Source organism: Pyxicephalus adspersus, chromosome 8 (genome assembly GCF_032062135.1).
Source record: "Pyxicephalus adspersus chromosome 8, UCB_Pads_2.0, whole genome shotgun sequence".
In the NCBI taxonomy this organism is placed as follows: Eukaryota; Metazoa; Chordata; class Amphibia; order Anura; family Pyxicephalidae; genus Pyxicephalus; species Pyxicephalus adspersus.
Window position 1 is genome coordinate 58,355,356 of NC_092865.1, and position 22,866 is coordinate 58,378,221.

Genomic DNA, 22,866 nt, shown 5'->3' on the forward strand with positions numbered 1-22,866 from the left:
TTGCAGCGGAAGCACCCCACCCACTGCTTATCCCAATAATTGAAACCTACAAAAAGCAGTTCCTCTGCACTGAAAGTGCAGATCACCCAAACTGGAAATTCTTTGTACTGATCTTGGTACAACAGTGTAACTCTGCAGTAGTGCAAAGGAGCTCCAACTGAACTAATAGGTCAACATTACGAATGATGCAGATCACAGAATGTGGCTGGAATGGCCTGTATAGATATGCAATCACTGTTGCTGGAAACAATCTTAGTGACTTATATGCAGATAGTATTTCATGTATTCCCATATCGACAATATAAGATATGTGCTGAAAACAAGGTCCTCTTGAATTAGTGGCAGAAGGGCCCCAGTTACACTGGAAGTCAATGGAAGAAGGTCCTCTTAGAATAACGGTCAGTGGGTGAACCTTACACTGGTGGCCATTAAGGAAAGGACCCCTTCAAATTGGTGGTCAGTAGGAGAAAAGCCCCCTTATACTGGTGGTTAATGGAAGAAAGGCCACATTACAGTGGTAGTCATTGGGAAGAATTCTCCTTACATTGATTGTTTTTGGGAAGATTGACACTTTTACAGATAACAAAATTGATGTTAAAGATCAATTGGACCTAGAATTACAAAATTCAGGATAAAATAATTGAAAGCATTGAACATTTTCTAAGCCCACTGGTTCTGATGAGGCAGCTTAAATCACATATTCAACAAAAATAGTTCCCGGATGATAATTAGACTACAACTATTAATATAAAAATAAATTGGATGTAACACATGAAGCAGTTAGAATCCTTTTATAGAAAACTCAGTGTTGTCAGTTGTAACTTATCTTAGACAATCTTAGACAACTTAGAAATTCCTACTTGCGTATAGAACTCTGAGGAACCTCCAGAGAAACCCTACTTTAAAAAGGCTGCATTGAAGAATCAGTAGTAGATTTTGATCTTCATTTATTTTACAAGCTGTTAAATCTTTAATTTTTTGGGGGTCAAAGAAAATGCATAAAACACACTGCTCTGAAGGCAGCCATCACTTGGCTAAAATAACAGGATATTTTAAGATTTGAAATGTTTTACTAGTGTTATTTGGCGATTGACTTTCAGGAGATAGAAAGAACACCTTAAGGGCCTCTGAAGGTTTTCTGTAATGTCTTTTGCATATGTCTGATGGAACGCAGCCACTTTCTTCCCAAGGTTTTGTGTCTCCTTCAGCCAATAACTCTAATTTCTGCAGGCTTGTCTGTTTAGTTGCTGATGACAAAGGAAAATCGAGGAAATCTGCTTTATTTTATGGTGCGTTTTGTCGTTTACAACTTTGTTTTTCAGTTTCGCGTGACACCATGACCTCATCTTGGTCAAAATTGTTTTAACAGCAATGGTTTGTACGTGCAGTAAATGTGATGAAGTTTGTATTTGTGTCCACAGGTCCACCAGTACTACAGCTGCTTGCCTGATGATAAAGTCCCTTATGTCAACAGCCCTGGGGAGAAATCCAGGATCAAACAGCTTTTGCATCAGTTGCCACCTCATGACAATGAAGTAAGTAAAGAGGTTTCACCAGAGATGACGTATTTGCATCTTTGAAGTTTTGTTGGAAAATTAAATCTCCATTCTAAATATTTATTTTACATGTTTTTTTTTAGCAAAACTAATATAGGATTCCTGCCTGATTTTGCATCTACCTGCTGTATGTACTTTATCTGAAATTGCATCCCCAGCACACTTATAGATAAATGGCCAATTACCAGTGGCTTCAGCACTACACCTTAGAGCAATGCTAGGGATGCATGAATTTTTTTATCATTAAATTCTGAGCAGACTCCTGGGAATAACAATCAGCCAATGACACAGGAAAGAAAATAGATTTCAGAATCTGTTTGCAGTTGTTGCAAGAAATTTGGTTGGCTGTAGATTAAAACTAACCATAATCTTGACACTTTACTTTGATTGATTTGATCTCCTTTACATTTTCTAATAACTGTTTGATTGACATAGATTGAGTGCATAAGTCGTACTCGTATTGAGCAAATATCTGACATGTGTACAGTGGTCTACTGACGTTGTGAACTATTGATTAGGAATGACCACTGTGCACTGTGCACTATCACTGGAAACAATCACAAAAGATCACTTCCAGCAGCAGTCATATCACATCTATCAGATCTCTACACTGGCCTTAGTTCAAGCCCTTACTTTACATAGTTCTTGGCAGATGTAAAGAACGGCACAGAGATTTTCAATAAAATCAAATTACAGAAGAGTTATTACTCCTCGGAGAAACTTTTCACTTAAGGAGGATCCCTTTGAAGAAGTTAACTTTTGGCATTTGCTTATCACTTTCAAAATATATGCAGAACAGAGTGGAAGTCTTCCTACATGACTGCTATGTAAACACTTTTGATTGACTGCAAACTCTTCCTGAGATTGCCAACATGAATTCAGTTTCAAAAACAAGTAAGTCATCCATAAATCATCCATACACAGCCCAGCATGGTTTACCACATAGTCAACCAATCAGCAGGAGGGGATTAAATTGCATTATCTGTTCCTGCTCACATGCTGTTCTTTCTGCACATGAACTGATGTCATGCAGAACATCTTCTGTACAGGCTGGCATAATCCCAGTTAAGATGTATTTATTGAGCTGGGATATCTCTCAATTATAAATAACACTATTCAATCAATGTTATCAGATAATACAGGGAGAATATTACCAGGTGGCAGAAAATGTACTTACAGTGCAGTTTGAAAGATTATTTTTATGGCACTCGCAAAAAACATGGCCCCCCTCATTTATACAATGGAGTGAGTAAACCTAGCCACTAGTGGATAAGACGTTTAGGTTATTGGTGTCCCCACCTGATTTCCTTTCTTTTTCTGTCCTGGTAAATCCAACAGAGTCTCTGAGCCTGTTTTTCACTATCCAAAATGCAAGGAAAGATCTTACAGGAATGATCAGCCAGTCATGGTAGATCTACTTTTACTTGGATGTTTTAAGCAGTTTTAAGCTGTTGCCTTCTGCCTATTCTTTGGTCATATTGTACATCACCACATTGGTAAAACCTAACCCTTCCTTTAAAGCAACATAAAGAAGCATTGTAGGCTTTTTATCACACCCCTTCTACAAATCCATTTTTTATCTGTATACATACTTTAGTTCTATTTATTTATTATTTATTCATATAGAGCCCACATATTACACTTTACAAAGTCCATAGACATATCACTAACTGTCCCTTAAAGAGGCTAACAATCTAATGCCCCTACCATAGAGATATGTCATTGACATATTCCAGAGACAGTTTTGGGAGAAAGCCACATAAAAAATTGCATGTTTTTGGGATGTGGGAGGAAACCAGAGTACCCAGAGCAGACTCACAAAAACATGGGGAGAATATGCAAACTCCTTGCAGATAGTGGCCAAAATTCGAATCTGGGACCTACTGCTGCAAAGGCAAGAATGCTAGTCATTGAGCCAACCGTGCTAGGTATCTTTAACTCCATTAAATGGTGAGCCTGGGTTGCTCTTCAGCCTTTTCTGTGATGGTGGTGGGGATTTCTTTCACATGGAGTGGATAGACTGGAGCTCACACATCTCCCTGGGTGTCATTAACAGCCTAGGGCCAATGGAAGGGGGTTGATTGATGATGAGCATCATTCAACCCAGAAAAAGACTGGCACTGGAAAACTACAGGCAACATGGAGGGCAGCTTTGGTGTATGATGAGGGTAAATGTATTGTGACTTCTGTAAGGGGGATAGGGGAGGTACTATAGGGAGGTATTAGAAAACATGCATGGAATTTTTTGGATTATGGGTTGCATGGATTATCTTTCAGCTTGTGTGTGACAAACACAACAAATGTTATCATGTGAGAAAGTATAAAGTAAGGTTAAGGGCATTTTTTCATAAATTTGCCTAAAGTTCTTAGTGTGAACTTTGGACTCACAACTTGGCTTAGGTAAAACTAGAAAAGCAACATGCCTAGATTCTTGTATTTATGGACTCACGCTTCTGAGCAAATCTGGTCACTTTCCAGAGTGTAAATAAATAATGGATGCAGTTCTTGTAAGACTTGGTCCGAGATAAAAGCAACCAGATAAAATGAAACATTTGAAATATGATTCGGAAACCCCTCTCCAGCCGAGTTTCTTATGAAGATCGCTCCTTAGGGTTAATTATTTTGTGGAGATCTTGGAACGAAATTTAGATAATTATATTCAATCCATATGTCTGCATTCTTTTGGGTTATTTATCTCTTTTATGCATCAGTGTTACTCTGTATCGCATTGTTAATGCAAGACATATGTCATGCATCATTATGGTGATATAAAGAACCCTACGAAACATGATGAACCTCACCCATAAAAAAACATTTGAAAATAAAGTGTGTCACCCAATCCAGCTTTGTCTGTCATTTTTGTAAAATATATTAACATATAAAAGGCAGACTCTGATTGGCTGCTAGGTGGTACTGTAAAATTAACCATTTTAGCTCTCACATGGATATCCCCTAAGGACATGCACAATTTTTTACATTCTTGCTTTCTGTCTGTTTATGTGGGCAATAACGTAGTCGTTGACATTGACAACTAGGCTTAAACTGGCCCCCCTGTACACCCCATATGTTTTCCTGGTCTTCATCTAAGTTTGGGAACTTCACCATCTTGATGGACTGCAGGTACATTGACAGGAGACATTGGTATCATGCAAGAAGATACTGCAGGACACGTGTGTGTTACTGCACCAATGGAACCCATCCTGAAAAAGAATACAAATGGTGGATAAACATTATAGTTACATGTATGACATTGCCCCAATACAAATAAAAAAAAGGATCATAGAGGATGTACCCTTTATACATTTTACATTATGTTAGGCATCAATTTTAAAAGTCCTCAAAGTACAGATTGATCTGTGCAGCTGCATATATCCATATCAAAAATATTAATGTATTCCTGCAAAGAAAGAGGGGTATCCATAAATGGCACTGTGTAGTTGTAAAGCATTTCACGGATTTAAGTCTGATTTATCAGAGAAATACATCTAAATACATTGTACATATAAGGTCAAGGAAAAAGAAAGGGGTTAGAGGATAACCACAGTAAGAGTGCATGACCCATCATCTAGAAGAAAGCAGACCTTGTATATATCAGCTAGATTTAAATAAAACTGGTAAAAGTACTCCCCCCTATACTTTTATACTTAGATCCTTTATAAGGAACATACTTCCCAGGGGGATAATTGTGAGCTGCCTACTTGGAGTCCCCAGATGCCCCTCATCAAGTGGTCGTAGGTGTACATATATATATATATATATATATATATATAGCCAGTGTTACCATAGAGGTAGGAAATTACTTATACTTACCTTCTGAACAAGTGGACCCTTGTTCTATGAAACACATTTAACAAATTAGTGTAACCTATTCTCTTTATAACGTAGTGGTGACTGTTAGATTGAGGTATGCATCTTTGTATGAGCTAAGAGTGGGTTAAAGTTTTACATTAAATCTTTCTTACATTTATAATAAAATATGAGACGTTTGAACATACTATGATGTTGATTTGACTGTCCTTGTACCTAGAAAGTCCTATTAAGTTGTAAGTCCAGTTTTTGGATGCTGGTACAATAGATAACAAAGACGCAGGCCACAAGAGGGGGTGAGATATAAAACCCATACTTAAGCTGCGTACACACTGCCAATTTTTGTCGTTGGAAAGGATCTTTCACGGTCCTTTCCAACGACAAGGGAGTGCACGATGCATGAACAGTGCTGTACATACAGCACCGTTCATGCTCTATGGAGAGGGGAGGGGGAGAGTGACGGAGCGGCACCCTGCTGCGCGCTCTCCCCTTCACTTTCATTACGATCGGCTGTCGTCCATCGTCCGTGGATCCGGCAGGTCGGTCGTCCGGACGATGGACGACACCGACTGTACACACGGCAGATTTTCGCCCGATAATTGGCCGATGCCGATTATCGGGCGATAAAAATCTGACGTGTGTACGTAGCTTAAGAGTGGCCAAGGGGTATCTCCTGCAAAAATTCAAATGCCCATTTCCCATCTACAAATTGTATGTAGCAAAGAGCATTAAATAGGCTGGACAAAAGAAAAGGGACCACCTGGAACAATGTTGGAACCACTGCAGATGAAAGCAAGTGGTGATGTGACTGGGACAGGAATTGAGATACAAACAATTAGATTCTATGCAGAGTCGCTGCTTTTAATAGTTGTGCACCTTTTCATTTTAAAAAATTTTCAAAGTAATCAGGACCCCATCAGAACCTGGGCATGCCACCTGTATTCCATTGCAGGCACCTATAGGATAACGGAATCATTCTTGGACCTGCATTTCAAGGTTCTAGAAGTATGTTGAGGATGCCAGTGGTGCACTCCGACTGACTCTCTTGTATTTATAACTGATGGGCTTCAATAAAGAACTCCGAATAGAGAAGCAGGAGGACAACCTATGCACATGTACCTTTAAGAACAGTCACACATTTTCTCTTTAAGTAAAGCAACATGTCCAAATATTAACTTACCTATTATCAAAAATGATTAGTTTTAAACAATATTTTTTATAATTGCAGAAAATGTTAAGGGAAAATTGATTTATTACTGGGGTTTGAAGCTCATTTGTGCACGTTTCACCATTTGCAGATTTACACTCACAGTAAAACTGCTTGTCATTTTGTAAAGGAAACCACCCAAAACAAATGATGGTTTTCGTATTACATTGCACAGGCACAGCTGGATGGCTAGTTCCAACCCTGCTTCCTATTTGGATGATTTTAGCGTGAATCGCTTTTCTCAGCGGTGAAAATCGGCAGAATGTCTTATAGCAGCTTAATTTTCAATTCCTGGTGTCTGAACTGGAGCTTGACTTAAATTCATCTCCCTGTTATTTTAGGCACATTGCCTTGCAACAAAAGAGGTGATTGTAGAGGAAGAAATTAGTTTGTATGCATAACCCTGTTGGGCCCTAATATTGCTTATCAACATAGTCAGTGACCCTTTTTTAATCTGGTCATCCAGTTCCAGCATCTAAAACTGCCATTACTTGTGGTTGAAGGAGTCCATTAGCCTCCTCAGCTCAGGGAAGCTATTTAACATGCTGTGCTGCAACATGCAGTTGCAATTCATAGATTATCCTAAAGCACAACCCAGGTTAATCAAACAAAAAACTGTTCCTATTATCTTTGTTTAAATTTAAAAGTAGACTTTGCAGGAAAAGGGCCTTCTGCACCACAATAAGTAACCCAAAAAAAAAACTGTAGGGAAAAAAGTTAGTACATTTGGTATATTTATCATGCTTCATCTTCCATATCGTAGGGGTGACTTTGCTATTTTTTCATTGACATCTTGAGGAATACTGAGTATCTAAAATCGTAAAGGAGAATTCTTCAGCACAGTGCAGGAACATTTTCACCCTAGATTTAGGATACTCAGCATTCCATGGGAGCTGTAAAAAGGTGTCACAGACGATTTATGACTTTGCAATGGATGCCATAGATAAAGCATGTATATCTTTATGACTAGACGTGGGTCTGATAAGACTGACCTTATTTTTTGCTAAAAGGTCCAATTTACAAAAAAGGTTCTTAAACTCTCAAACAATTAACTCCCTGAGCACCTCTTGTATCTGCAGCCAGTCATTGGAACCTCCTGAACAAAAATCGATCATTACATACAATAATGTTTAATTTATGTTTTTTTTTTTTGGTGGATTAGGCTTTAAATAGCTCCTAAAATTGCCTATTGCGCTTTTTTCAGCTATCGTGCTAAAAATAGACACTTATTGGCCTCATTATTTGCATTTTATTTTTGCAAAAAAAAAACACAAATGCAAAGAACAAAAATGAATTAAACTTGACCACCTTTATTACTCCCCCTCAGGAAAAACCTGAAATATCTTTAAAGAATTTTCCGCTAAGCATCTGAGTATGAGAAATGATTGGTGAATTGATCTCTATCTGTGGTTCACATTCTTGCCCCATCCTTACCAATCATTGACATCATGTTCTGTGACGTTATACTCAATAATAGGCAAAAATCCAATTCCATACAGTAGATATTACTGGGACCTGCTCTTTTAATGGAGGATCAGAATACTCAGTGTTGAAGTCAGACTGACCCTCCATCACTAGCATCTAATGATGAGTCACCTTCCATAGGGGACCTTTATATAAAGCGCTGTGGTATTGTACCTGTGTATGTGTTTTATAGGTCTGCTTTTATAAAAGTACTGTTTTATCTCTCAGCTCATAAAAATGCAAAACATATTTTTTTACACTTAAATATCTAACAAAGCTTCTTTGTCATTGATTTTCAATGTTTTAAACTGCATGAGTCATATAATTGCAGATGGTTCCAGAACTCCAATCTCTCTCTTTCTGGTATTTCAGGTCCGTTACTGCAATTCTCTGGATGAGGAGGAGAAAAGAGAGCTAAAGCTATTTAGCAACCAAAGAAAGAGGGAGAATTTGGGAAGAGGAAACGTCCGCCCATTCCCTGTGACCATGACTGGAGCCATCTGTGAGCAGGTAAAAGGAATAAAACATTACAGATTCTTCACCAACACAGGGGACTGCTGCAGCTTGCCGAGTTACTATTGCAAAAAGGACAACATTGGAGGTTATGTTTAGAAATGTGTTTTATAAACTAATATCAATCAATCTAATTATCCCTGAAGGGATCCATCCACCCAAAACTGATCTGTTTTTTGATACATGCTAAGGATATAAATCACCTGAAGGCTTCTTATATCCCTAGAGGACCCGATTGGATATTCGCACGTTTTTTTATTTGTTCATTATTAAAATATTCCTTCTGGGTGAACTTACTTTTTAACACAAAGGGCACCTTCATACTTGCATTGTGGTATTGTGCCGGTTTCTGGATAGTAGGATACTGAATCATGCACAGGATAGTACACTGTGGTGCCATTCATTCTAAAGGCACAGCAAAGCATTTAAGCAACGAACCTGGGCTGCATTACAATACATTACAAGGTAACACACTACGGTGTATTGTTGTACACTGCATCAGGAAAAAAAGGGTCGAGTCTTTGGAGCCTTGGAGGGCATCAACAGTCTATTAAAAAAGAATAGACTACCCTAACCCAATGTACTGTATGTGAAAATGCATATTGCACTACCACAAAAGTGTTGAGGGGCCATAAGGTAGGTCAGGAAAAATATACATATATTGAACCTAGAGAACTTGTTGAACCCCTCCAGCTTGCCCCACCATAACCTTCTGTAGTATACATTCTCATTAGTCCCCCCAACCCTACTCTATGTAAGCCATTGGGCTTTATTTACTAAAGCAATAAAGGGTGTCCCCCTTGCAAAGTATAGTTCACTTAGCTTAGCAAATAAGATAAAACTCTGCTGATTTCAACCATCCAATCATGCAAGGAAGAATACTGTGCTCTTTGAGTTATTGTCCTAAAGGCCAATAAGCAGAAACAAATGTATGCATGGCTGTACTTATGTTAGACTGAATCTATACCAAATATAATCAGTTCTGAAAATACAGATGGCCAGGGGGCATAAAGAAATGATTTCTATGGCTTCACCAACTGTACTAAGAATAGGAATAACACCCTGGTGTTCAGGATTTGTAAAAGATTGAGACCTGTGCATACCTAATGTTCTAAGGTGGCTCTGTTGTCCTTGTCAACAAAAATATTAAAAGACTAGGGTTTCCTGTATCATATGACAACAAAACATATTTTTTCCTGGTAATGTCTTGCATGTTCCCAATTCTATGTGAAGCTTTATCTGCATTGCAGTAAATTCAGTATCATTAGAATAGATAACTTGGACACCCCCCCCTTCTCTCCCAGATATCAGCAACACGTTGTGATTAAATTATAAAGCTCATTTTACGTCTTGCTGTTATACCCCAGTGGTCTGTCCCTTCCACAGTTTCTCCGCTGACACTTACGCGTATCTCCATGCTGCAGCACTATAATTGCAGCTTTACGGAGGGTTTTGTAATGATGCTAATTACAGAGTCGCTGTGATGAAGGTCCTGCCTGCGAGACACACTGCAGAGAATTTAGTTACGGCACCCATCTTTATTTCCAATCCCATTTAAGAACCTTTCTTTTAAGAACATTATTCCCCCATATAATCTCAGCCATGGATGATGTTGCTACTTAAACTCCTTTTAACTGGTTTGGTTGTGCGAGGCCCCCCCGAAGAGACTCTGAAGTCCTAAGACTTCACATCCAATGTGATATTTTAAGACTAAGCACTTTGTGTTATTATATGCAGCCAGACTGGATGAAATCCAAAATAGCCTCCCTGGGAGCTTATTAATGACCGGTGGGGCTAAATAATGAAAGAAATATCATTGTGCCGAGGGGCCGTGGCTTCGGATGTGTTAAAGGGATACGCCACACAGGCATTTTTCAGGCTTGTAATGCATCACTTACATGTACCTTGTACAGATATGGCTAATTAACTCCTTTGAGAGGTGTCGCACAGTGTTTAAAGAAAACCTATTCTTTAAATGTAATAGCATACAAGCTGCCATTGCTGGCTTCTTATTCTGCAAATACAAGTTGCTTAGCTATCGTGATGATATTCCTGATTAAAATTTTACATCTTTGGCAAGAACATGGTTACAAATCTTTGACTTTAATGTGACTTGAAGACAGTTGTCACCATAAAGGGCAGGCAGCTAGAATTTCAGAAGATGGTCAGCAATGGCAGCTCCCAATTTACTCATTATTTAAAAAAACAACTTTACCCCTTGATCAATGTACTTGCCACTTTTTGGGGCATGCTCCCACCACTGCCACATATCTCACCTAGGTGGGGATGATTGTAGCCCTTGGCTCCCCAACCAAACCCAAGCATGCACTGCTGCAGCTCTGTTCATGTAAAAAGACAGTCCCTTGGCCCCTGGGGTCTTGTGATGTTGATACAGTATAATCTCAAATAATTTCCATGTATTCTGTACTGTTTATTTTATGGATCTCTGTGATGTCCTGTTGGTAATGCACATTTTCTTCCTGTCTTGCAGTGTGGTGGTCAGATAAATGGAGGGGACATGGCTGTGTTTGCATCAAGGGCTGGCCATGGAGTGTGCTGGCATCCCCAGTGCTTTGTTTGTACTATATGTAACGAGCTGCTGGTCGACCTTATTTACTTCTATCAAGACGGGAAGATTTACTGTGGCAGACACCACGCCGAGTGTTTGAAGCCGCGGTGTTCAGCCTGTGATGAGGTAAGTAGAGATCAGAATATTTATGTCAAATTCCCCTTATTATTCTCTGTGCAGGCTTTTCAACTGTGCAAAGCTTGCTGATTCATTAGTCTAACCCAATAAAATTCATCATTCCTTACCACTCATCGCATATTAGTTTATAATGAATTATGGTTATCTCAGTGGCAGTATTTCTGGAGCTATGAAACAGAATAAATACATAAAAGGCGTCTGTTCCACCTATCAGAAAATTTGTATTCCTGCCCAACCAGTTTAAAAAGTTGCTGCTGGGGCAAATGAAACCATTACAGACCATAGAACTATCATAATGGTGTCCTCTTCCTATGCTCAGATTCGGTCAATTCACTGTTCTCTTATCAACACATGTGTAAGCAGCACATCTGATCCCCCTGCCTGCTGCTGTATAGAGAATTGCAAATGGCTGATTCTAATATAAATTCAGATGCACTAGTTTGATAAAAATATTTATACTGGTTTAATATTAAACACATAGCTCAATACTTTTCAAAATGCAGTATTCCATTTTACTGTACACCATGAAAAAAATAATTCATATTTTATCAGTACAGACTAGCGGGGCACAGCTGAAGAGCCGCCATTGTGTGCAATGCCCAGAGGTTGCACTGTATACAGATGTCCCTGAACATATTTTAGTTGAGCAGTATATCCTGGTGAGATTGTAGACATAGCTACTCCCTTATCTCAGCTCAGCATGCTGAAGTCATCAGAAGTCATACCGCAGTCTATCCCTCTGCTGAGATAAAGTTGGATTAAGTCAAGCCTTGGGGATATGTTGAGATTGAAGTTTTTTCTTGTAGCTCTTGTGTGATCTCAAAGCACCAAAGGCAGATTGCGGTGTATTGTTTTCCCAAAATCACTTGAATCCGCAGAACGATGACTCCTTTGACAGTTTTAGAATCATTGTAAATGTTTGTGGTCAGCTCCAGACAGCACAACTTTTAGTGTTTTATGGTGAGCTAATAACCCCCTAAATGAAACAAAATAAACATAAGGTATAGTCATGCCACAATGGGGATACAGTGCTTTCTCACTAGAGAATTATAAAATATATTTCAAAGAGCTCTTCTTCTATAATTGAGGATGTGGGAATTGTAGTGTCTTATTGAGAGTTTGAAATGAGATTGTTGTGAGGTCTTTTATTCCCTTGACAGGCTATTGTAGGATAGGCAACACCGAGGAGCATTTTTTTTATTTACAACAAATCTCTGTATACAATAAAAAAAACCCACCCCACTAAAAAACGTAGTATTTTGAGTAATGGTGGGCAAGGGACCTTTTCTCCTATGTGCCAGTGCATTCCGATTGGCTTTTTAGGCACCTAACACTGTCACATGGGGGTATCAAGAATCAAAAGTCCTTTGTAAGCAATTTATTTGTCAACTGTACAGGTGTATTGGAATGTCAGATTGAAGTGAAATTGTTTTAGGTTTTTGGTTCCTTTTGTTTTTTTCTGCATACTGATTCCTTCTTTCCTCTTAGATTATTTTTGCAGATGAATGTACAGAAGCGGAGGGCAGACACTGGCATATGAAACACTTTTGTTGTTTTGAATGTGAAACAATCCTTGGTGGCCAAAGATACATAATGAAGGAAGGACGTCCATACTGCTGTAATTGCTTCGAGTCCCTGTATGCAGAATACTGTGACACCTGTGCACAACATATAGGTAAGAAAATGGGTTCTCCTAATCTGTAGTATATATACAGTAAGTAACCTAATTTTATAAATAACTGTAGGAAGTTGTGTATGGTGTGAATGCAGTAGAGTAGGGTTATAGTTTTCCAGCTAAACCCTGGGTTTGAGCAAAATAGTTTGGAGAAGAGAGAACACAGAGAGAGAGTTTTTTTTTGGCTGATTGTATTCAACGTGATTCATATACAATATAAGACAAAGTGTGACAAAATATATACACCCCTATCTTTTCACATTAAAAGCATGCAGAAAAGGGTGTTTTTTTTGCTCCAAAACTAGACAGGCACTTCTATTTATAGTAAGGAAGAAGGTGGATCCTGGTTTGTCAATGAGATAAACCGGATCTTATTAGTATACCCTAATGGGTGAAATCCATAAATCCCTTAATTCCTGACGCATTTCCCCATGTCAGCTCCGTCAGGGGAACTCGAGACATACATAAACTGATAAATTGAATAAATATCACCTTCCCCTTGCTAGTCGGACTAAGTAGCCCTATCTCTGCACGGGGTGAGTGAGCTGCGCCACCACTAGGGGAAGCATACATTCAACTCAGTTATGACATAGATAAACAATCCCATGTGGCACGGCACATTCCAAGCCATGTTTGATGCCACACATGTTATTTAAAAGAGGAAACTTCTTTCCCCCGCCCTCTATGAAGAAGGCCATTGTAACAGCTCTCTTCTCCAAACTATTTACCTTCATTTTATAATTGCATTATTCTTTTGAAGTTATATGGTGCCACTTAATGGGCATTACTATAATTCAAGATCTGGGACCTGTGGGGTGCATTAATATATGTAGTAGTCTTGGACAGATGGAGGTGTGGAGATGGATGCTGGAGTGACAAGTGACATCACTGACCAGAACAAGTGACTTTGAGGGGGTTTGTTTTATTAAAAGTCCAGGTAAAAGCTGGTGTTCAGTTTTAAATAAAAATAAATAAGGATAAAAATGTTGGTTTTATTGCTGTCTTCATCACCAACAAGGAGGTCTATGCCCACTTCCTTTATTCACAAAAATGGAAAATTTAGTTTCTATAGCAAGAACAGAGAAAGTAATAAAATGACTTTTTTTGTAGTATGGTAAAAACAAAGACATACAATTCCTATTACTGTTAGCAGCCCTAACAATTCATGAAAAGAATTTCATTCTAAAGACATGGAAAAATAAGGTCATGTTTAATAAACTCTTTATTAAACCTTGTGACTTAATAAAAATGTTCTTCTTCATTATCTATACGGAAAGTTTATAGAATTCATTAAGGTTGGGGTTTAGTGGTTTGCCTGTAACATTCTTTAAAGCATTACACAATGGTCCTGATAAATCTGATTTTGAGGCAGGACAGTGAGTCATGGTGTTCATTACCCTTTGTGTTCCATCACCTCTATATGGGCTTTTGAGGTATCTGCTGCATTGATGGGAAATGGTACAAAATTTGATTACAATACCAGAAGTCTTTTACAGTTAACTATTTAAAGGAAATTTATTATTCTCCTCAGCCCCCCAAACTGGCCAAGATCAGAAATTGGGGTGTTTTTGGCTTTTTATATTTTGGGGAACTGCATATGTTTGACAAATCAAAGGTGGTTTCAAGGTGACTAGTCTTCCTTTGTTTGAGGGGTTCAGGATAAAGACTTCAAAAGCTCTTCGAAATTGGAGAATAAAAACTTTCATGGGGAAACCTGGGTGATCCAGCAAACCTGGAACGAATCTGGTCCAGGAGTGAAAACTTTTGACAACCAATAGAAAATGAATTCATTGTCAAGTTTGTTTGATCTCCCAGGTTCTCTCATATTAGTTTATCTTCCTTAGTCTTGGAGAGATTTAATACATCAGCCTCAGTATATCTATAATGGTAGTTTTAATAAATGTACATATTTACACAGAATGCTATTTTATCTCTATTATGGTAATATGTGACACACTGGGTCCTCTTCGTATGCTAAATGACCATGATATGATCATCGGTGCCTCTCTCTGCATTAATACATGAGGCAACTTGCTCTGGGGACTGTACTCACAGTCTTTCCTCAGTCATCTAGGTTGAAGGACGCTAGAAGTTCTTTATTCCAGAAGATCTAGTGTTGAAGTAGTACTGCAAGAGACATCTCTGGATTGACTTGAGTATGAGCATTACGAGTATTGAAAATAATCAAAAAATGAATACCTAGCTTAGAGCTGGGTTTACAAAATATATATTTTATCTCATCAGGCTTATCAGTGCCAAAAGTGCATGAATGCAGATCAACCAGTAAACTGAATTCTGATTGGTTCTCTGTACCTACCACTTTTACCTTTTGCATTCTTAATGGAATTAGCAAGGGTGGACTAAAGAGGAGTGGCCAAAATTGAGGTAAAATGTTGTACATGCACCTGGCACACTAACAATTAATAATTTTCCTGCAATTGTATTTTTAGGCTATTTTTAGAGGTAAAATTCTCCCATATGTTTGATTCCAAGCGTGAGGATGGTGGTCCCAATGGCCACAGATAAGTAGAAGTCTGCCCCAGTAAGTGTAATATATTAACTCCTAAGCCATTAGGAGGACCTGTCACATTACAGTGAAATTCCCTCGGAGCCAGGGGTGGCTATGGTGGGGGTGGGGGAGTGGTTTTGCGGTAATGGTGTGATATGGGCACTTTTGTCAGCACTTACCATTTCTCATCATTAATGCTGACATCGCTGTGCAGTTACCTCGTTGCCAAGGGGAGAATATTTTGTTGTACTGAATACATTATCTCCCTGCAGCTCGTAGCTTCTATAAATACATTGCGATGTGCTAGTTACTAAGGTAACAATGCATTTTAAAACCGTATAGAAAAAAATATAGGATCTGTCGGTACTGCATCACCCAAGGTCCGCCATCTTTTGCCCCACATTTGTTCTTTATGAGACTTTAATCAGTTTTGTCCTCCGAGAGCCTCCAGCTCTGTTTTTAAAATAGCATCTGTAGTGCGTCATCCCTATGGATCGACGTAACGCGTTTCATAGAAAGGTTGCAGCCTTTGAATTTGCAGTCATTGTGTTGTGCCGATGTTGCAGGCAAAGCCGTTCTGTGATTAAAACGGAGACGAGGAAATTTCAGACAGCTTATCCTTTTACTGGTGTTCCAGCGGGCTCATCTGCGGGGACCTCAGGGGAGATTTGCACTCAATAGCTGGAAGGGAAGGATAATGTAGAAGATCCCAGTACAAAATTAAGTGCAGTTCCAGCCAAAAAACAGCTAAATACACAGTAAAACACATATGTAGAGAACAATTTACCTGCCAAAAGATTTAAAAGGAAATGCAGATACTTTTGTAATCAGATTGGCCTACTTCTACTGTGCTCTATGGCTCTACAGAATAAGGAGGAAGACAACACTTATCGTACATACACATTTTACCATATTTTATCCCTACAAATACAGGATAGTATGTAGGCTTGATCAATAACCAAGAATATGTTGAACCCAAAGATGGCCAAGCAACTAACCTTTTTGGAGACTTTACATTTGTCTAACTACAGGTCTACTGAGCCTACTAAAAGACAGTTCTACTAACAGACTCTATCACTTTACCCATGTAGAGCAAAGGTATTATTTTTGTTAATATTAATAAACTGTATTTTTATAGCACCAACATATTACGCAGTGCTGTACAATAAAAAAGGAGTTGCAAATACAGATAGTGACACAAGAGCAGGATAGGACCCTGTCCCAAAGAGCTTACAATGTAGGATTTCCAGGTTCTCTCGACAGACCCATCATCCCACCCCTACTCCTCCAACTACTACTATTTACTATTCCTGGGTTATCTATACCTTTACAGGAGGGAAGAATTCAACCACTGTGTTAGCACCATGTCAGAGCTTACACAAGGGCAAAAACCTCTATTAGGTGACTCTGCTTTAACCTGGAGAACGACTTGAGGTCTGCACCCTGGGTGAAGGTCACATGCTTCTTCACACCCGTAAGGACTGGATATTATAAAAACAAGGTTCAGGCTGGTAGTAGTTCATAACTCACATTTACAGAAAAGGAATTCTTTTTATGTATGGTATTAATGTCATTTTTCACACATCTTTTGTTTAGCTTTTGTTGAGTAACTCAATTTCCCGTCTGTTCTAAAAAGTTAGCTCCTCAACCAAATTGCCTTTTCCGATGCCAGCTGCCATCTTGTCAGAGTCCAATGTGACAGTTCTTGGTAAACAGCAATAGCAGCTCTGCTATAAAAATGCCGGCATCCCTGAAAAATGGCACAGAAAGAAAAAAGCCTTGTAACAACAAGCAAGAGCGATTGCGTAAATACACGGTTGATTTCCTTGAATCTTGTATACTAGTTTGGGTCCTAGGAGGCAGTTTACGCAGATTGGTTTTTGAAGGAAATATTCAGGATAAATAGGAATCATTTGGCCCACCCAGCCTGTGTTCTCTGTACTCCATGCAGCATCTATAAACTTCTTTTCATCTCAGGTCTCTCCTGCTAAACAGTAATTGCTCACATTTCTGAGTGTCACCTCCAGTCATTTTCACAGTGAGTTCTATTGTTGATTTTTCCTTTGAAAAACACTTTCCCATCTGTGTTTTTTGGAAGTATCTTTTACATCCTGCTCTTGCTTTTCTTTATTAGTGAGAAATTCTGTCAGACGTCCTATCTGTAGGGCATATGGTTGCCAGTTGTTGGGAAAGTAAGGGGAAAAAAGTTTTGCAATTCTCTCTAATATTTCAGCTGGGTGTATGATGGGCTGTTTTATGTATCACTGTTTTCCAATATTTTAGAAGTTATCTGCAATCGATTTCAGCAGTTCTGACTAGCAGGCAAGCCTTATAAACTAAACACACTTGGAAGAGGGATTTTTTATTGATCTGGCTATGTACACGTGTTCATAATAAAGCAGAACACTACTTTTAGCTTTAGAAGTTTTGGGTGGATTGAAGCAGGGTTTAAACCCTTCCTGGATCTTTTTGTCTATCTATGAATATCAGCATACCATAAAATTTCAAATAGGGTCTGATTAATAAATTTAGCAGATTTGTATTTAAAAGCAATACCCTGATCTTCAATTAGGTTTAAATTTCAGATAAATTGTTTAGCTGGAGTCAACTGGTATTAAAATTTGCCTTGAGTTTTGTTTGAAATGTCTGCTATTCTTATAAAAAACAAGTTAAATTTTGGTCTGTAAAGCAGGATGGTAAGGCCTGGTAATTAGTCTTTCCCAGACTTATTCTCCTTGGCCCTATTTAAAATATGATGGAGAATTTCCTCCCCATTCATCACCCAGAGCAGAGACATATTCCACAGCTTGCAGCCAAACAACTCCTGGGAACGGGTGACATAGGTTCGGGGGGATGAAATATGTTTCACTTAGTTGTAACAGCATGCTACGAAAGAATTTGGTGAAAAATCAAAGCTCCAGTCACAGTGGTGCAAAAACGCAAACCCTACAGTGTTGATGGGTTTTCTGTCTGTAACTGGAATGTACAGCGGGAGTTTACCAAGGATTACTTGATAAAGAGGTTGCAATGCAGGATAGTACTGCTTTCTAGCTAAGGGGGGGGGGGGGGGGACTGGAACATCTTAGCTTGGATGGTCATCATAGCCAGCTAGGTCTTGTATGGTGGAGATTCCTATGGCAGGACTGGGGAAGGTGTTCTTGGCCATGTTTAAACTCCAACCAGATTAATGTACAGTGCTGCATATTATGTTGGTGCTATATAAATACTGTTTATTAATGATAATATAACCAAATTCCCTTAGAACCTATTAAGAGCTATTTCAGTTAACTTTGGCAGGGAAGCAAAGATATAGGAAGTAGGGAATGGGAAATTAATTTATAATTGTTGTTTCACATTATGTGAGCAAAATACAGGTTCACTGTAAGCAGGGTGATGGCTTTGCCCAAGTACAGATTCTGTCCTTTGATTGAGACCATACATCTTCTCTTCATATATGTGACTCTTTAGTCTGTGCCTAAAACAGTACCTGGAGGGTAGGGTTGACTATGGTAGCTTTCAGTTATACTTTAAGTTCATATTAGTAAAAACTTAATTTGGATTTATAACACAAATTACTAAAATGACTAGAGGGTAATGTCCTGTGTGGATGCAGCAATGAGGCAGTTTTTTACTTGCTCATGTCAGTGCTGTCCCTGATGACTGGTGGGGTAATAAAGAAACTACAGGAGAGTTGGAAGAAGCACAGATCCAGAAATTTAGGTAAAAGCAGGGAGGTCCTTACCCCATAGGTCCCCAGGTACAGTTTCCTGTCCAGTATGGATAAACAGCACAAAAGAAACAAAAGTTTACTTTAAATCTGGTGAGACTGGCATTCAGAGGCAGCAATGTGCTGTTGAGACACAATTAACATTTAAGAGAGTAGATTAAAGAAAGTAGATAAAGATTGCTGCACCTTGAGAAGTGATTAAAGAGAGTTGGAAAAGCTAGTTTATAGCATAGTATTGAATTCCTCTAAAATGTAATATATAATATTAAATCAGATAAATCCAGCACAGTTCTATGTATTAAATAGTCTGATCTACAGGACACTTTCAACTAAAGGAAAATACAAAGCCATAAACATTACATCATATAATGAAGGTTTCCTATGACTTATTTTTAGAATCCCTTTATGCCCATCACTCAAATTTCCCTCAAAGTAAATAAATCTTATTTCTTCTTCCACAGGTATTGACCAAGGACAGATGACCTATGATGGACAACACTGGCATGCTACAGAGACTTGCTTTTGTTGTGCCCACTGTAAAAAATCACTGCTTGGACGCCCTTTCCTGCCCAAGCAAGGCCAGATATTCTGCTCAAGGGCATGCAGTTTGGGTGAGGACCCCAATGGCTCAGACTCATCAGATTCTGCATTTCAGAATGCCAGGGCAAAGGAGACACGACGTAGTGCTAAGATCGGCAAGAATAAAGCTAAGCTTGAAGACAACAACATGAACCAGCTACATGTAGCTACAAATAGACTTTCCACAGATATAGACCCCCTCTCATTGCAAATGGATTTACTGAGCGTATCCAGCCAAAATCCAACCTTGAATCGAGATCAGCGATGGAGGAGCAGAGATGAACTCTATAATTATGGCAACAAGCTAGAGAGGAGTCAATCCCAGAGTCCTCTGCAGCTTCTTAGCCAGTGCAACATTAGGACTTCCTACAGTCCTGGACAGGGAGCAGGGGCCCAGGCAGACATGTGGGCAAAGCATTTCAGTAACCAAAAAAGAAGCTTGTCAATGATGAGTCACAGCGAGAGCTTCTCTCAAGATGGCAGAGAGGATTACTACCAAGGGAGACTGCGTCAGCAGGAAAGCTTCAGTGATACTTCCAATCACAGTTTTAACGAGGCACGATCAAGTCTACGAGTTCCAGAAAACAAAAATCTGAATTCGCAGCAGTGTCGAACAAGGCAACCAATCAATGCACTTAAATTTACTGAAGGGTTAACCCCAACAGACCAAACTCCTAGAGGTTCCATGGAGTCACTTGCTTTGTCCAATGCTACAGGTAAGACCTTAACACTAGGGTTTCCCATTGTCAACTTCTTTTAATGTATTGTTTGTGCAACCAGACTTTTTTAAATGCTTTAAACACCATTTATTAGAATGACTGCAAAAAGAAATGCATGTGTTATCCTCAATAGATTCTATAGGTAATGTTTGTAGTAAGTTTCTGGGGTTTTTTTTTTGCCTTTATGTTTTATGCTTATTTCTTGACTCATATAAAATCAGTACTGAAAAAGATATCCCTAACTTTTTAACTCCTGACCAGCATTTTTGTTCTAATTTAGTACCTTAAAGATTACCAAAGCCCAGTATAAAATTGGAATTCCAAAATTGGAAGTCACTCATTTAGTGCATTTTTTTCTTTTTGCTAATTTTAATGCTTACTAGGTTTGTTTATAATTTACATAGCTTCATAAAGTATCCATCAAACTTATTAGAAAATGTAAAAATTAGTATTTTTCACATGGCTTGAGACAACATTTATTTCAACCAAAAAATAAAAAATAATAAACCTTGCATACTCAGAACACTAAATCCACAGCTGATCCTCAGGAAGGAAAAAAACAAACCCTTGTAAAGCTTGTCCAATTTGTTCTTATAGGGATAAGAAATCCTTCCTGATCCCCAAAGGCAATTGGATAACTCCCTGGATCAACATTGTACTGCTATTTGTTTTACACATATTAGTAGCTGCATATTAATTTCATTTTAAAACACAACAAAACCTTTTTGTTTTTTTGGATATGTCCAGTATCTTTGAAAGGCTATTTCATATTTCATATATTAGTTATTTGACTTCTGTGCCACTGTGGACAGATTATCACCCAAGCTCAGAATACCATCATGGCTGGTGGATACGTAAAGTCTTAATTACAGAGCTACCATAGCGGTGGGCTTCCCTGCACTTCAAGGATTAAATGCTTGTCTTTGTCTAGGTGCCCGTAAAAGGAACTATTACAACTGGTCTGGTTCTCTCTTTTTCCCTTTAATGCTCTGGATTGTGGTTGGATCTTTGGCCCCCTTACTTACACTGCGGGACAATTGGTCCTGCATTGTCGTGATGACACCTGGCCTGCAACTAACAGATGGAGCATAGAAAGAATAGGCCTGGTGGACCAGTCGTATCGGAGGAGGCACCTGTGTAAGCGAGTTAAGTACAAGTCCTTTGTACTGGATCCCAAAACAAGAATGGCCATTTGTTCTTTGCATTGTGGAAGAAGCTCACTGCTAGGTCATTTTTTTAATTCACCTTGAGTAAAGCTGCATAGACATGTGCAATAGTAGTTATTGGAAAGGATCTTTCACGATCCTTTCTAACGACTAGCACTGCATGATGCATGAACAAGTGCTGTACATACAGCACCGTTCTGCCCTATGCAGAGGGGAGGGGGAGAACGACGGAGCAGCACCCTGCTGCGCGCCCTTTCCATTAGGATCGTTAGTCATGTACACACGTCAGATTCCCGCCCAATATCGGCCCTGAGCTGATTATCGGGCGAGAACCGTTGGACGTGTGTACGTAGCTTTAGGCTCTAAAGGTCACATACTAGTGAATCTCAACACCAGTTTTTTTTTATTTTATTTTTGTCTTGGATTGAATATTAGAAACTCTAACAATTCAATTTTGTCTCCATTCACATTGCAAAGGATACCCAATCACATGCAAAAAAAATCTGAAAAGACTGGATTTTACTTGAACATGATTTTATGGCTGAAGTCAGCAGAGTTTGATTTCATTTACTAATCTGATTGAAATATACCTTGCAAGGGGATAACTCACTTTGCTATGTGAACATCATATCTACCTTCAGTAAATCAACCCCAGTGTGTCTGGATGTGAAAAGGTGTCAACAGAAAAAAATGAGGAGCAGCTGGCACTCGTACAGCTATAAAAACTTAACCAGAATACTAAAACTTTTCAAAAAATTTCCAATTTAACCAAAGCTTTAAATATGTCAATTGGATTTGGGCTCAGAAGGTAATAAAGCATTGTCTCATAGAAGTCATTGTAGGGCTGTAGAGCTCATTGTCCTCTCATGCTTCCTTGTGAAATTGTCAGGTTTTGGATGTGTTGCTATTTAAATTAATTGAACTGGTGTCCTAGTGTGACTTGGCCACAGATCTCTTCTAGGGGGATGACAAAGAGGGAGAAGCATTGTCTGTATTAGAGCCTTGTACATCTGCTGCAGACAAAAGGTCTTAGGTCACTTTTCCAACAGGCTTGCCAAATATTCCTCCAATCACCCTTTATTTACTTACTTTCATTCTAGAGCCTGGATCACTTAAAATAATGAGTTCAGACCTCCACTAGTGAAACATAAATGGCTGGGAATAATAATAATTCCTAATATAGGTTTTAGTGAAATGTGAGATGCTTTATTAAAACAAAAGTAACATTTGTCTACCG

At 38.8% G+C, this 22,866-nt stretch overlaps 1 protein-coding gene and 1 long non-coding RNA gene across 4 annotated transcripts in view; one reads left to right on the forward strand and one right to left on the reverse strand.

The window, feature by feature from the left end:
* PRICKLE2 (prickle planar cell polarity protein 2) overlaps positions 1-22,866 on the forward strand; it is a 183,961-nt gene that overhangs the window by 141,521 nt on the left and 19,574 nt on the right. For all 3 annotated transcript variants that reach the window (XM_072420811.1, XM_072420812.1, XM_072420813.1), the window contains 5 exons: positions 1,422-1,535; positions 8,407-8,544; positions 11,039-11,242; positions 12,743-12,929; positions 19,627-20,460. In XM_072420811.1, coding sequence (XP_072276912.1) covers positions 1,422-1,535; positions 8,407-8,544; positions 11,039-11,242; positions 12,743-12,929; positions 19,627-20,460 — 1,477 coding nt within the window. The remainder of the gene's footprint in view (positions 1-1,421; positions 1,536-8,406; positions 8,545-11,038; positions 11,243-12,742; positions 12,930-19,626; positions 20,461-22,866) is intronic.
* The window catches only part of LOC140337216 (uncharacterized), a 43,009-nt gene continuing 23,286 nt past the window's right edge, over positions 3,144-22,866 (reverse strand). The window contains exon 3 of the long non-coding RNA XR_011922004.1: positions 3,144-4,756. This is a non-coding gene — a long non-coding RNA (uncharacterized lncRNA). The remainder of the gene's footprint in view (positions 4,757-22,866) is intronic.